This window comes from Triturus cristatus, chromosome 11 (genome assembly GCF_964204655.1).
Source record: "Triturus cristatus chromosome 11, aTriCri1.1, whole genome shotgun sequence".
In the NCBI taxonomy this organism is placed as follows: Eukaryota; Metazoa; Chordata; class Amphibia; order Caudata; family Salamandridae; genus Triturus; species Triturus cristatus.
The window spans coordinates 1111745154-1111762061 of NC_140594.1; the positions used below are offsets into that span (position 1 = coordinate 1111745154).

At 45.5% G+C, this 16908-nt stretch overlaps 1 protein-coding gene across 1 annotated transcript in view; it reads right to left on the bottom strand.

Moving 5' to 3' along the window:
* The window catches only part of ABCF3 (ATP binding cassette subfamily F member 3), a 127466-nt gene that overhangs the window by 29777 nt on the left and 80781 nt on the right, over positions 1-16908 (bottom strand). Inside the window, exons 17-19 of the mRNA XM_085635605.1 lie at positions 15172-15260; positions 12351-12442; positions 11930-12062 (exon numbers count right to left, since the gene is read on the bottom strand). Of these exons, the coding sequence (XP_085491731.1) occupies positions 11930-12062; positions 12351-12442; positions 15172-15260 (314 nt within the window). The remainder of the gene's footprint in view (positions 1-11929; positions 12063-12350; positions 12443-15171; positions 15261-16908) is intronic.

Consider the following 16908-nt stretch of genomic DNA (forward strand, 5'->3'; position numbering starts at 1 on the left):
CGGCAGCCACCACTATCTGTTGCAGTCGTCTGAAATAGTGTTTTGAGTACAGCTTGGCCCACACTAGCTTGTTGTTTTGATTGCACATCTACACAATAGTGTTTTGTGAACGTGTGCGGTGTAGACCATGTAGCTGCTCTACAGATGTCATCTAAGGGAATGTTCCCTAAAAATGCCATAGAAGCCCCTAGGTTTCTTATAGAGTGGGCTCTAGGAGGAACAGTTAAAGTATGTTTTGCTTTGTGGTAGCAAATTTGTATGCATTTAACAATCCATCTGGCTATCCCGGATTTTGATATGGGATTGCCTTTGTGTGGTGGTGAGAAAGAAACAAAAAGTTTAGTCTTTCGAAAAGGTTGTGTTCTCTCAATGTAATAGAGCAATGCTCTTTTAACATCTAAAGTATGTAGAACTCTTTCTGCGACTGTGTGGTTGCGAGAAGAATACAGGCAACTCCACAGACTGATTGATGTGGAAGGGAGAAATTACTTTAGGGAGGAATTTAGGATTAGTTCGGAGAACAACCTTATTGTGATGGATTTGTAAGAAAGGTTCCTGAATAGTTAGTGCCTGTAGCTCACTAACTCTTCTTAGAGAAGTTATGGCCACTGGGAAAGCAACCTTCCATGTTAAGAATTGTAGCTCACATTTATGTAGAGGTTCAAAGGGAGGTCCCATTAGTCTTGTGAGAACGATGTTTAAATTCCACACAGGTGAGGGTGGAACTCTTTGAGGAATTATCCTTTTGAGTCCTTCCATAAATGCTTTGATGGCAGTTACCCTGAATAGTGATAAATGTTGTCTATTTTGTAGATATGCTGCTATGGCAGCAAGGTGTAGCCTAATAGACGTATAGGCTAAGTTGCACTTATGTAGGTGTAGTAGGTAGCCTATGATGTGTTGGATAGACACATCTAGGGGATTGATGTTATTTTTATGACAATATATCACAAATTGTTTCCACTTGGCTGCATAGCAGGCTCTAGTGGTGGGGCGTCTAGCTTCCTTAATGACGTTCATACAGTCAGGAGGAAAGTTAAGGTAACCGAATTCTAAGATTTCAGGAGCAAGATCGCAAGGTTGAGCTGAGCTGGGTCCGGGTGTCTGATCTCTCCACGGTTCTGGGTTTAGAGGCTTGGTGAGAGGTGTAATCTTTGGTGCGGAACTACGGACAATTCCAGTAATGTGGTGTACCACGGTTGTCTGGCCTAAGTTGGAGCAACTAGAATAAGAGTTAGTGAGTGTTGCCGTAGTTTGCGCACTACCAGTGGTATGAGTGGGAGAGGCAGAAAGGTTCACGCAAATCTGCTTGACCAGTTCATCCATATCGCATTGCCTTTGGCCAATGGGTGTGGGTATCTGGCAGCTTAGCTTGGGCATTTGGCGTTTTCGTGGGTGGCGAAGAGGTTTATCTGTGGTTGCCCCCAATTTGAAAGAATGGTTGAAGAACTTGTGGATGAAGTTCCCACTCGTGGATCTGTTGCGTTTGACGACTTAACAGATCGGCTATGGTGTTTGTGACTCCTGGGACATGTTGGGCTAGGAGAAAGATTTTCTGAGGTATAGCCCATCTCCATACGTTCTGTGCTAGCTGAGAGAGCTGCAGAGAGTGTGTCCCGCCTTGTTTCTGTATGTAATACATGGCTGTCATGTTGTCCGTGCGGACTAGGACAGTCTTGTCTGATATTTGTTTTTGGAATGCTTTTAAGGCTAGGAATATGGCCAGTAATTCCAGGTGATTGATGTGGAATAACTTTTGTTGAGGTGTCCACCTGCCCTGCATGGTGTGATGTAATAGGTAAGCTACCCAGCCAGAGAGCGATGCGTCTGCTGTCATGACAATTTGAGGAATTGTCTCTAGGAACGGTCGCACTTAGGAAAGGTTCTTGGTGTTCCACCACTGCAGAGAGCGAGGAGTGCGACCGTCTACCAACACCAGATCTGTTAGCTGACCTTGAGCCTGGTTCCATTGGCGTGCTAAGCACTCTTGTAGCGGACGCATCTGGAGTCTTGCATGAGGCACTATGAATATGCAAGAGGCCATCATCCCTATGAGCTGCATGAACACTCGAGCTGGAAGAGAGTGATGCGGCTGAAATTTGATGAGGAGAGCGAAAATGCTTGCTATCCTGGCTGGACTGGGATAGGCTAGCGCTTTTGAGGCGTCTATTGTGGCGCCAAGGTACTGTTGCATGTGAGAGGGTTGCAGATGAGACTTGGTGTGGTTTATTGTGAACCCCATGTCGTGGAGTAATTGGATAGTTGTGTGAGTGTGATGAACACACTTGTTGTACGAGCTGGCTTTTATGAGCCAGTCGTCGAGGTATGGGAAGACGTGAATGTGTTGTCTTCTTAGATGGGCTGCGACTACCGCTAGGCACTTTGTGAATACCCGTGGTGCTGTTGTGACTCCGAAAGGTATTACTTTGAATTGATAGTGCTGCCCGTCCACTGCAAACCTGAGATTTTCTGTGAGCGCTGTGAATGGGAATGTGGAAATAGGCGTCCTTGAGATCTAAGGTAGCCAGGACCTGCTGAAGTGTGACCATGTGGAAATGGTCTGATTGTATGTATAGGTTTAGTGGCCTGAGGTCTAGAATATGTCTCAGAGAGCCGTCTTTCTTTGGTATGAGAAAATACAGGGAGTAAACTCCTGTGTTTTGTTGATGCAGGGGAACCTGTTCTATTGCACTTTTTTGTAGTAAGGAAATTACATCTTGTTTCAGGAGTGACAAATGTTCTGTTGACATTGGACGCTGTTTGGGTGGAATGTTTGGGGGGGTAGAGGTAAGTTCAAGACAGTAACCTGATTGCACTATTTGTTGCACCCACCTGTCTGTGGTGATGTTGGTCCAGACAGGAAGGAACTGTTGTAGTCTTCCCCCGACCGGAGTGGAATGGCCCGGGGGAAGCGGAGGGAAGTCAATGGGCAGCGGTGGAGGCAGAGCGGGTGTGGTTAGTCTTGCCTCTGCCCTGGTTATTGTTGCCTCTGTATCCTCCTCTCTGATAACCTCTGGTGAAGGTGGATTGGGTGGGATTCTTGTAAGAGGTGGATTGGTTACCAGACGAGTAGCCCCTGGAGTTGCCCTTGTATGGTTGAGCGACGAAAAGAACGTCTGGGAGCTTGCAATTGCAAGGCTCCCATTGATTTGGCTGTGTCTGTGTCCTTTTTTAGGTCTCACCTGACCCAGCGCATGCGCTGGTCTGGCGAGACTTATTGAGAGGGCTCCAAAAAGTGCTACTAGGCCAGCCTAGAGCTACAGTGCATGTGCGCGGGTGCGCGCGCTCCGTTTTACCGCAATTACTTTCACTTTCGCGGCCGCAAGACCGCTTTGATGTCGATCACGCTCGCAATCGCGATCACTCTCACTTTCGCGGCCGCAAGGCCGCTTGGCATAGCCAATAGGTCTCGATTTTGGGACCTTATAAGTATTTAGTTACGCAACTGTTGCATGGCTAAACACTTATAAGGTCCCAAAGGCGAGACCTATTGGCTATGCCAATGCTTGTTATCTTTTCAAGGGATGCATCAACATTAGGGTCAAAGGTGTTGTTGGTCGAATGGTTGGTTGAAGATAGAGCTTTGCACCTCAGGTTTAAAACCAGAAATGCGTAGCCACGCGTGCCTGCGGAGAAGGACACTTGTGTTTATTGCTCTGGATGCTGTATCTGCCACATCGAGAGCGCACCGGATGGAGGTGTTGGTGATAATTTCACCCTCCTGTATGAGGCTGTTGGCCTTATTTTTGTATTTGTCCGGGAGGTGTTGTAGTAGGGACTCCAACTCATCATAGTGAGCCCTATTGTATCTGGCTAACAGGGCCTGAGTGTTTGCGATGCGCCAAATGTTAGCTGCCAGTGACGCTTTTCTTTTGCCAGAAGCGTCCAGGAGTTTAGACTCTGTCGGGCGGAGCTGCATCACCTGATGTTGACGAGCTAGCCCTCTTTCTAGCATTTGAGACCACCATGGAGTCTAATGGAACAGGGCCCTTAATGTTAGCTGGGTCTGTAGGGGCAGCTTTGTAATTTTTCTCAATTCTAGGATTGAGGACTCTAGCCCTAACAGGGTCCTTAAATACTTCTGTAGCGTGTTTAATAACCCCTTTGAGCATGGGTGATGTGGACCTTTGGGTGGTGTCAAAAGTGTCCATTAAAAAAAAAACCTTCGACCGGTTCTGTATATAGGTAGACCCCATGGTACTGGGTAGCTCGGTATACCAGTTGATTAAAACCCATGGTGTCTTCTGGTGGGGAAGGCCTAGAGGGGTAGATGTCCTCTTGCGGGACATTAGGGACATCAGGCGTATTATAGTCATCCTAGGGGTAGCTGGTGGACTGGGGTCCCCTAGTGGCAGGTCGTCCGCACCGTCCCGTGTCATCATATGTGTCGTCATAGTCTACTGGTGTAGGGGATGGCGTAGGAGAACGAGGTGGTGGGGGAGGAGGTAGAGGAGGTGGAGAAGGGACTCTAAGAGGTGATATGGCTATGTCCCTCTTTTTAGGTGATGGAGCTGGTGCAGGCATGTCCAGTGGTCTTTTTCTGGAACTCAGTCAATTGACCAGTTTTAGGGTCTTTAGTTAGAGTTTTTTGTTGAGGGTCTGGTTGAAATAGCTCTTCTGAAGAAGGTTGGGTGTTCGGTGTCGACTGTGTCGGTATCGAGGACTTTTTCAGAGCCGGCTCTGGAGCGGTTTTGGGCTTGGAGCCTTGTGGTTTACCAGTCTCTGTGTGCTTCTTCGGTGTGTATGGTTTTTTCGGCTCCGAAGATTGCGAGTCCGAACTTTTGGGGAGTGGCTTTTTCGTCGGCTCCTAGTGTTTTTTCGGTGCCGGGGAGTCACTGCTTGGTGTCTTCGGTGCCAAGGGCTTCGGGGTGGAACTAGCAGTCGGCACGGAGGATGGGTGCGACTTCTTTTTCGGTGGCGATGATTGGGCTTCAGCACAGGTGGCAGGCAGACTCGAGCTCAAGTCACCGAAAGTCTTGGTAGGCTTCTTTGCCAGGCCCGAGGGCAGGACATGGGAAACTGTGTCGGTGTGCACCTGAGCCCGAAGGTGAAGGTGTGACCGAAGCCTTTTTTGTTGTAGGGAGTGGGTCGGGGTCGACGTCTCTACTTACGACCCGTTGAGCCGGAGTCACTTCTTTGACGTCGGAGTCATCGGCTTCGGAGGCGCTGATGAGGCCTTCTTCGACCCACTCCTCTGGCACATAGACGCCCTCTTGAAGAGGTTGTCGGGGATCGAACTCGACAAGCGAGCCATGGTCCTCGAGCTTGTTGATCCCGGATGGCCTTATTCGAGCGGAAAGAGGCACAAGCTAGACAGTCTCTGGCCTTGTGCTCCGGAGAGAGGCAGAGGTTACACACCTCATGCAGATCGGTGTGGGGAAACTTCGACCCACATCGAGGACACTTTTTGAAAGGCGTCCTTTCCATGAGCCAGATGCCACGGCTCAGGTCGGCCCGAAGGCCTTCTTCGATGACCAGAATCGAAGACTTGTAGAGATGCGTGACGATCAGGGTTCGCAATCGAGACAATACCGTCGAAAGGGTGAAGGATTGCACGTCGAAACAGTAATCGGTAATGGTTCCGAACTGGAGCGCGAGAAACACTTCCGTGCCCGATGGCGGAAAAAAAACAATCTGAGGATGGAGCCGATGCCCATGCGCACTATGATCCTAAGGAGGAGTCACCTATCTAGTGACTTCCAAAGACTTTCCAGGACAAAAACAAGTGCAAACATCCAGGCCCATCACCAGATGGCGATCTATGCATAGTGTGTAATCTGCAGCTCATATGCCTCGAACTGTACAGTTATGTTTTACTAAACTGCTGTTACGAGGTTTTCTTAAAATGACAGAAGGTTCATAGAAGGAAATCTTCCTCTTCTTGTACAGACCCAGTAACCCCCATGCTTGAGAGCTGCCCTTTGTATAACTGTGGGCTATGCAGAGGTTTTGTCAGGCAGCGAGGTGTTGAATGGGTACTGTTAAAAAAACAAACACACAAAAAACTGCTACTGCGAGTTTTGACCTCCTGCACAGCTGGCACGCCATTCACCGAACGCAGAGGCTTGGTGAAGTGCGTTCGGTGCCGCGAGCTCTGGCAGGGGGGGGGGGGTACAGTTGTGCGTTTTTTATCAGGGAAATCCCCTAATTAGTAAGAGCCACTGCCTGGAGCGGAACACCCGTTTTAACGGGAAAGGCTCGCTCGGAATATTTACCGGAGACGTGCCCAGGCAGATTCAGTTCCCTACATACTATCAAGGGAGAACTGGTCCTAGGCCAAAAGGCCCTAATTTAACTCCTCGTGCGACACTAACTGCACAGGGGATCCCCCTGTTTTTGTTATTCCCCTAGTCTCCCCTAGGTTGTCAAAATATTGTTAGAATGGAGGATTATGAAGAAGAGGAGGTTACTTCTTACCTCACTAATGACAATGACTTTTGCCAAGTGATGGACGTGTCTATCTTTAAAGCGGTGTAGCAGGTGTTGGCGCCCTTGGAGAAGAAAATAGAGCAACTCCAGGCCCAGTGACCCAACCCCTCGAGGAGAGGGAAGAACTTACAGGGCCTCAGTGTTAGTAAGTTTTCAGGGGGCATCTCGGAGGTGCCCTCTGAGTACATGGTACAATAAATCCCACACTGGCATCGGTGTGGATTTATCGTATGGAGTAGTTTGGTACCAAACACTTCTTTGAGTGAAGCCATCATGGTGCTTTGAAATTAGAGTTGTCGTGTTTCCAGCCCATGTACTCTCTATGGCTTCACTGGCATGTACCATATAAAGGAATATTGTAGGAGCATATCTGCCCCTGCAGATATGCCATCAACTGTGGTATAGTGCCCCCTGCTTTAGGGTTGTGAGGCCTGCCAGAGGGGTGACTTATCTATGCCTTCAGCCAGTGCTGGTTGGCATGGCACCCAAGCAGGGTGGCATGTCAAGTTTATAATTTTTCTCCCTCCCAGGGGGCATACAAGCTTCAAGGCAGTGGTGTGGTCCCATGGTGGACGGGGTCCCATGGGACCCTCTTCTGCTTCCAGGCCCTCGAAACCCAGGGTGCCATTTACTAGGGACTTACAGGGAGTAGAAGTAGCGATTGGGTTTTTTCTTTTTTTAGGGAAGAAGCACTGGCACAGGGGACCTGGTTGGCAGGGACTGTGTGCACTACATTTGAAACCACATCAAAACCAGGCAAAAAGTGGGGGGCTAACCATGCAAAAGCAGCACTTTCTCACAGCTGGAATCTCTCCTCCAAAGAACGGTGGTAGAGTGATGGCTTTACAACATGGAAGGGAGTCACAAATTTAGGCAAGGATGCCACCCGAGTCCTCAGCACCAATTTGTCTGGGGGAAGAAATAAGTGGTTGCGCTGAATTCACTCATGTTAGGAGAGGACATAATTGCAATGAGGAACACGGTATTTAAGGTCAGGGGACTTAGTGAGCAGGTATGCATCAGCTCAAAGGGCGTACACGAGAAATGTCAAGACCAAGCTAAGGTACCACTGTGGCATCACAAACTGCTTGGGAAGGAACATGTGTATTAAACCTTTAGTAAAACTCATCGCAACAGGGGATTTAAACAAGGATGGCCAGGTAAATGTAGAGAGGCAGAAAGGGCTGACAAATAATCTTTAATGCCTCTTGATGGCCGAAGTTAAAAACAAATGGGCGTTCAACAGTTTTGCTTCTAAGGGATCAGTCAATGCCACACCAGGCCATACATTTGTTCCAGCATCCGGCATAAATGGATTTCATGGAAGGATGACATCCACCACTCCAGGTGATAGATCAAATGCAGTCATTTACTGCTTCCTCATCTCCACACATGAATGTGTAAATTGTTCAGATTTGAGTGGGGTACCCTGCCCTGTTGTTGAAACTGAAGATCCTCACAAAGTGGCAGCCTTATTCAAGGACAGATACTCATGCCCAGAAGTTTTGAGTACCACACTCACCTGGCCCAATCAGGAGCCACTAGGGTGATGTGGACCCAATCACTCTATTTCAGAACTCAAGGCATGAAAGGAGATGTTGAAAGGCGTACAGGTGTCCTGTGTTCCATTCCAGACAGGATGTATCTCATAGCAAGTGCTCTTGCAGACACTTATGTGCAAAACGTTCAACATTGCACATTGTCACTGGTGGTAAAAAGATCTAGCCAGCGTTCTCCCAACTGTTATAAGATTCCCTGTGCCACCTAGAGATGTACACCACTAATGATCTGCCAGGTGCAACCTGCTCAGCTCATCTACTTTGGCATTCAGGGACACTGCTAGGAGATTTGTGACCCGGGCTATTGACCAGAGTCCCTTGATCTCCACCTCTCCATGATGACCATCCCTGTCCAACAGGGACACATCTGTCACCACTGTCACTTCCAGGTGAGGAAGAGAGAGGAGCCTGCTGCAGGACCAATTTCGATCAAATCTCCACCACTGCAGATTTTTTGTTTATAAATCTTTTTATTAATATAGCTCATAGTACCGTAAAACAATAGACAATGTCCAAAAAGCAGATTAGGAAATAGCGTTGTGGTGAACAAAGACGAGCACATTAGTACACAAGTGGGATATCCAATTACATAATTACTCCCCGGACTCCCTCCCCGACCCTCTATACTTCCGTCATGGTCCCCAGATCATCTTCCATTTCTTAATGCAGCCCCAGCTCTTGTATATGGTTTCCTTAGCTCTTTGGCACCAATCTAGGTCCCTCCTCCACTTTTCCCATTGCGGGGGCGTCTGGGAAACCCACCCCCTGGCGAGGTTTCTTTTCGCTACCACCGCGGCCAATGCCAGCCAGAGTTCAACATGCCTCGACCAGTCTGTGTCTCCCCTAATCATCAATAACAGCCACTTTGGCTCCATCGGAACCTTGTCATCCACAACCGCGGACATAGTGTCCGTGACCTTGATCCAGAAAGGAACTATTTCGGGGCACTCCCATAGTATGTGGTAGAAGGTGCTTCCCCCCTGGCAAACCACTGCAGATTTTGAGCCACCTCCTACAAGATCTGGTTGACGTCAGATTTCCTTGATGCTGGGCGACTGGTATTTCATATCCCATTGCACAACCCACATGTGCCATATGGTGTAGCTTACCCAGAGGTTGCAAGAGGCTAAGGAGCCTCCAAGGTGCTCTCACCATGAAACAGGACTGAGGCTGAAAAAAATCAGGATCAGAACCTCAATGTCTGGGACTTGATGGCAGAGGGAAGAATCAGAAGTGTACTGTGTCCACGACGGTTCAATTGAAAGGAAGCCACTGCAAAGGAATCAAGTGCGTGCCACTTTGGCTAGTTGGTAGTGAACCCAAATTATGTCAGAATGTTTTCAGCATCTGAAGGTCGTCAATGACGGACTGTGTTGAGCCGCCTTCAACAATCAGTCGTCGAGGTAGGAGAAGACAAGTAGCTCAACCTCCCTAAGGTGGGCAGTGACCACCACCATTTTTATGAACACCTAAGGGGTGCTGGTTTACCTGAAAGGGAGTGCAGCAAACTAAAAATGGTCCTGGGCTACCTTAAACTGCAGTTAGCTTCTGTGAGACTGCAGGATTCATATATATACACATCCTGCAGGTCCAACGACAGCCATCCAGTCGTCCTGGGCCAGGTTGAGCATTCTGAATTTGTCCCTCAACAGGAAGGTATTCCTGGCCACAATGAGAGCAACAACCCTTTCCTCTTTCAGATGCCTGGACCCATTTAATATCACTTTGGATAGTAAAGCTTGCACTTATTGCAGTAGAATGAATAGGAGCTTGACTGAAATTTGATCTGGTGAAATTTTTGACAGGACAAAAAGAAAAGACCGGGCATAGCCATGTTGAGAGATTTGTTAGATCCATCTGTTGGACGTGATGGCTCACCATACACGTAGGAAATTATGAAGCCAGCCATCCACCCTGAACTCCCTTCTGCCGTCCCAGGTTTGGTCTACCAGACCCACAGCCACAAAAAGGGTGGGGTGACTGCAGGACTGGTAGGGGAGATTGTCTCTGCCTTATGCTAGACTTCACAGAAAAAGCATGACCTATCAAAGATCATATCCACGAGGGAGGCCAGTACATACCCAGAAAATCCTGTGGAACACATCCATGCATGTCAACGAAGTGCAACACTATTACCGACTGCCCAACAGATTTCCTAAACACATAACAATGTCAACATCACACACTCCGTTCATTCGGATACACTCAATATAGACATACTGTAGTCTCATTTTACTACATGTATTACTGATATCTTTCATCACTGTGGTGGAATTAATCATCTGTAACCTTTAGTAATATGACAATAAAAACATCTATAAAAATTACACAGTGGGGGTGTGGGCTTTAATCAGCGTCAAAGCCACAAAGATAATGGAGCCTCTGCTGGTGTGTACGCCCTGGTAGAGGCACCGTGTCAGGGTGCAGGACAACTGGTTGCACTTTTGATTTTGTAGTGCTGCAATGGTTGAGATTGAGCCGAAGTCTGTTTGGTGTTCGATATCTGTATCACTAACAGTCTCTTCCAGTGCCAGTGGGACCGGTACCACCATTCATTTAGAAGGGACCAGCACAGGTCTTGAAGCTGGAACTGCTATCAATATGGGCCTGTACCAGGTCTTAGGGAGTCAGACGGCACCCAAGATGGATCCGCCAGCGGTCACCAGACTGGTTGTTTTAAAAGTCGTTGGAAGACTGACAAGATTGAGAGTGAACCCTTTGGATTTAAGTAGAAAGGAATGGAAAGAAAGGAACAGACATCGGCGGGCAGGTGTGGCGCTTAAATGTAGCTCCACTACATCACTTCTGGGGCAATACAGAGCCAATGTGAGCCACATGGAACCACTTAGCAGGTCTACTGAAGAAAAATTACAAGATGCAGTATGGCACCTGTGGAATATTTCGAGATGAGAATTCTGCAGTCAGACGTATCCATCTCAATGTATTTTCCATAGCTCCCTCCTAGCTCCATAGTTTCTTTATCATTGGTCTAGTGGCAAGTTGTATTTGACATTATATCTATTTGTGGACGATTTTTTGCAAATAGTAGTCCCTCTGAGCACAACATGTGACAAACTTTGTCTTTATCGATTGTGACAGAGGAAAAGATAATTCCACTTCTGAACTGGATTGGGGGTGGGGGGTATCGGACTATTGCCTGTGTACTGCGGGTGTCTGGGAGTGCAACTTTGAATATTCTGCTCGTGCTTGACTCTCAAATTAGTTAGGACCGAGGGAGAAGCAGGCAGAGGAGCATCAGGGAGATCAGAGGACTGAATCTCAGACTGTACTAGACTTACTCAATGGCTGAGCAACAGAGCGGTCTTGTGATTTTCTGCAAGCTACAAACACCAGCCCTGAGTTACGAATGTCACAGCTAAAGACTCCGGGTTAAGGTCACTGGGCGGCGAGATGGTCTAGTAGCCAGTGAGTGGTCCCCCAGGAGTGGAGTCCGGGTAAGTGGTACAAGCGACGCCGGCGTTTCTTTTGGTACGGGGAGCCTGAAACACACATTGGAGTTCAGCAGTTGAAGGGGCCCATGAACCTGGGTTGCAGGAGCTGCTGTGGCAGGTTGTTTGGGTCCTCCCTCACTACGGAGCTCGGCCCTATTCTTTTTGTTAGACAGTGTTTTAGAAATGGTTCAGTATAAGTTTTTTTTATTTGTGTCTACTTGTGGTTTTAGGATGTTATTATGTAACTTTTTTTTTTTTTTTTTTTTTAGAATGTATTACGGACAGTTGTCCAAACAAATTTATTGTAAATCTGAAATAAGATTCTGTATTCCAGATTAAGACTAGACGGTAGGATAATGTGCATCATGCGATTTACAAGAATACATGGTGAAAGCATTACTTTTACCTTTCTGCTCCTTGAAATTATATATTAAGAATACCATCCTAATTTTGTAGACATTTCCTCTTCAATGTAATCCACTTGCTCACCTGGTCATAGTCATCTGTGCAAAGGCCACTCTGCTTTTCTGACCACCAGACAGACTGGCTACAGGCCGGACAGCCAACTCGCCGGAAATGCCATAGCTGCCCATCTGATGCCTGTATTCTTCTTCAGTCTTCCCTAGAATACACAGCAATATCACTACTATGAATGCTAGATGTTCAAATTACTATGAAACTGTTGTCTAAAAGGCTTTTGATAATGGTTACTACCGCTCAGGAGTATAATGACTTGGGTAACAGACCAATTCAAGACACACTAGCTGCTGAACTATGGGGCTGATAACATTTTGGTGTAGACCATGTCAGCAACTCACAATTGTTAGAAATGTACATTGGAATTTAATAGAAGAGAATGACACATAAAACTTGTTTAAGACACAAGGACTAGAGGTGGGATGTAACTCACCAGGAAACTTCCTAGCAAGCAGCTCCACAGCACTGATGTTCAGATCCAACTGATCCACGTGGTGCTGACTGAAGTATCCAATTTTCAGATTCCTACAAGGATGGGAAGGGGAACACTTCATCACACCAACAGCAGCAGCATTTGCAAATAGAGGTGGTGGGTTGCTCACACAGGAGGTAGTGCTTCTGCACACTTTGTGCCAACCTCCAGAATTGAACCCACAATTAGTGAAACTGATATCTACTGTTAGATGAACATCAAGAATGGCTTCTCGCAAAGCTGTTCCTGTGAGCATAGACACTCACCAGACTATATTTGTCAAGTGCACAGAGGAGCCAAAGATATTATTTGCAAATTCATTCAAATAGAAGAACTACAAATACATCTGCTGGTATTCACAGAGACACCTTTTTAAAGTTTGTGCAGTGGAAGAACACTTGACCACCATGACAAGTTACTTGTTGTGCAAAACACAACTAAACTATTCTACTCTTTCAGGTGAGCAACGCAATTGTATATGGGATACATGCACAACAGGGAATTTTAAGGTGCTTTACGTAGAACCTCTTTCAACATGTGAACATTAGTTACACTGCAACCGACACAAATAGCAAATTACATTGGAATATCAATTTAGAACCAACTACATACATGTCTCTGAGACTCTGAATTACGGAGGGCAGGGTGGAGTAATTTGTCTTAGGTCAGGTAGAGGCAGAAGAGAGCAGTTTTAAAAATGTTTACTGTACTGCAGGAGAAAGTGAGTTTAGTTCAGATTTCATGGGGCAGAGAGCTCCAAGCAGGCGTGGCAGCACCAAAGAAGCAGTCTTTCAGTGCCAGAGAGGTTTCGAAGCAAGGAACTTACAACTGTAAAACTTTCAAGACCCCTTTGGCTGCTTAAAATGGCGATGAGTCGTCAAAGACACATTTTTCCTGATGCAAGGCTTTAACGGTAAAGCAGCATAATTTGAAAGTTAACCTTGTTTGAATGGGCAGCCAATGTAAGTCATGTTCAATCTGAGTGATGTGGTTGAATTGTTTGTTTATCATTAATGCTCCCAGTTTTCCGTTTTACTGGTTGTTACAGATAAATACAGACGGAAAACAATGCGTTCCCTGACTGCATTTATTTTTAAAAGCTGAAAAATCCGGAAAATTATGCTTCTTGTGGGTGACTCTCCATGCGGTCTTTCATCCTTTCCAGGACAACAGCCAAGCAGATACACAGAATGGGAAGTTAAAAAACAGGTTCAGATTTCCCTGAATACAGGCATATGTTTATATATATATATGAATATTATAATGCGATATTCACCTGCGGGTGTAATGTTTTGCTACATTTGGCTGCTTAATTTACGAAAACGCGGAAAGTAGCCAATTATGATTGCATGTTTATCGGTTAAATGAATGTGGAAATATACCATTTTACAACTCCATTTATTCTCACAACACAAAATAAATATGGATAAATACTAATAAGATGGTCAAAAAATAAATATAGATAAATACAGGTGGAAAAGTTTTATTAAAATAATACCATAAAACCGGGAGCACTATTTATCATCAGTGATTCATCCAACTGCGAAGTGAAGTGTGGCTTTCAGAAGAGAGTGGGAGGACAGAATCGGTTTTATAGTATATCAGAGGTCAAGGCTGGAAGTGACCAAAGCTTTGGCAGCAGTTTCCAGGGAGTCAGGGAGATTAAGTGCTTGGCTGTTTTGAGTGAGTGGAGAAAGAATTTTCTTGTTCCCTTTGTGAAAAATTAGGACGGAGGGCTAGTCTAAGGTATACCCTATCACTTTACTCCGGGAGAAGCCATCCATTACCAGGAAGTTCAAGAGGAAGGGTTTAAATATTTGTTCGTATGTTTGGAGGAGTCAAGTTCAATACATCAAATCACAGAAGGCAAAGATTGATTCATGCTGCTACACACCAAATCATGTGCCATTCAATACTCCTTAAGGTTTAACCCAATTCATAAGATTACAAAATTAAACATTAGGTGAAACACTGCTGAAAAGCAGTTTAAGTGATATGTAAAGTGTGTCAATTTGCCTCAGTGATTATGCATTTAACAAGGTTCAGTCTGCCATAGGACAGACATTCTGCATGATACTGTGTATCCTAGTAATATACCCTGTAGATATAAATCTATAACTTACATGCATTTACCAAAATTATATGGAACAAATATAATTGCTCATAAAGAGAACAATGCCAGTAATGACTAACTATGCAATGAAGAGTGAAGCACAAGGTTAGCATTGAAATACACATGGTATACCTTTTCAGCATACAAAATGAATTGCCGATATCTTTTCGTGGGGGTTCGCTGCAGAAATGTCACAAAAGCATAATAGGGAGAAGGTGGGAGACCACATGCGAAGTCTGCTATGGTGGCATACAAATGCCACTAGATGTGGTCAATAATGAAACACTATACTCAGGAGGTGAGGGGGAAGTGAGACTAGTACTTCCCAATCCTTTGCCTTGAATGGTCTTAGTCTATAGGGTCTATGCAATAGTTAAAGCTATGATCAGTGATTGCCCATGTGATTTCATCCTAATGAATTTGGGAATAGCCCTTCAGGTGATATGCAAGTGGAATCCAGATCCTTTCCTCGATTATTCTTTGACCTCTTTAATCCCAATGTAAATGCCTCAAGGCACTAATTTAGTATTAGGAGTACTACAAGTATAACTATTATTGCGATATATACTTCACTTAATTAAAACACCTTTTTGATCCCTCACAATAAATTCTAAAAACCATGGAAAAAAATTAGGAGAGACCGGAAAATACTTGAAATACACAGGTTACCTGTGTGCACGTCTAATTCCTTCCGTGGGGCTCAAGTCTCCCATCAAGAGCTTTAACATTGTGGATTTTCCAGCTCCGTTCTCCCCTACCTAGAAACAGATGAAACAGCAGATGAGGGGACTGAAATATTTAGATTATAGCATGTTAACAGGTTCTTTTACCGAATGCAAATGCACCATTGGTAAAGCATCATAGGATTTGCACTGGTCTTTCTGTGCCTTCCCATGTGAAATGGGTAAATTTTGAGATGGAGCATGATTAATGTGGTGTCTTTTATGCGTAGCACACCAGGGCACATCCATTAGTTTTAAGGAAGAATGGATATGGTTGCCCATTGACTAATCCCATGTGCCTAGCTTAGCCTTTACGTTGGCAAAATTTAGTTTGTGTGTTGGTAAGTGAAAAGTTGCCGTTCACATGGCCTTTGGTACTGTGGTGCTTAAGTGAACATGTGTTATGGGTGCTCTGAAGATGAGTTTGTGTTTATTTTTACGACATTCATCGATAGGTAGCATAGCAATCATTTCTGTATGGTGGCAGTTTCCGATTGCTCACTTGCTGACATGTGTTTTTGCCAATTTAAGTCATATATAGAACAACACAACCATAAAGCTTGAAGGCATTACACCACTCAAAACACTAATATTGGTTATGTACTTTAAGCACCTCAGTGTGCTCCTCGGACCTTCTTGGTTACTGCCATAGCGCTGGGATGCCCCTGGGTAGCTACACGCTCAACAAATGTTTTAATTTCATTTCATTTCACCTGTTGTCTTCTTTTAGGTTAACTCTAGAGCCTCCTGACCATCAGCGTAGTGAGGCCCGTTTCTCAGGTGCACTTACCTGGTGTCCTTTGACCAAGTCCAGATTAAGAATACCACCATGCACATCACAAAGGAAAGAGATGCTTCAACACTCAATTCCTTTATTAAACACGATAGCCATGCAGGCTTTTCACAGAGGTAAAGCTCCCTTCAGCCTATGCAGTGAAACAGCAATTTTGACCAGGTCACTGCAGAGACCGGACAAGCTCATTATTTGACATGAACAACTTTCACACATTATGCACAGAGGACTTTTGGGTTCCAAGACATTACAGTACTAGGGGTCTCCTCAGCCAGTGCTGAAAGTAAACCTTTCCGAGTGGTAGAACAGTAGAACATGCACTGGCTGTAGTTCATACAACCGTTCATGGCTGCAACAATACTTCTGAAGCAATGCTTTTGAGGTCACTCCTAAAGGTGGTGCAAGGCCACATTATAGCCCACATGTGGCACATGACCTTAATGGCATGGGTGCATTCCCTTCGCTAGAATTGCTGTCATTATCCCTAAATTGATATGTTCACTGGTGTGCAGCTGTCAACAGAAAGTATTGTCTTATGACACATTAATTCGGACAATATATTCAGCTAAAGGCTACAGAAGCTCAGGAGACAAATAAGTAATGTGTCCCCCGTTCAGCCGCTTTGGCTTTATGGTGGAGTGGAGTGGAGTGATGTTGATGAAAGCAAGGAGACACCTAAAGTGACGATGGAATCCTTAGCATTGTTAAAGTCCTCCAATTTGAAGAGTGCCTCAATGTCAAACAGAAGTACCTCCTTGCATCTAGTTAGTAAGATATGGAATCAATGCCACACCTCAGAGAGTGCGCAAACACAGATTTTGGAAGAGGAAATTGATTCCAGTGACTATATTTAATAAAGTTACCGAATCGAAGCGAAAACCTTGCGCTTCC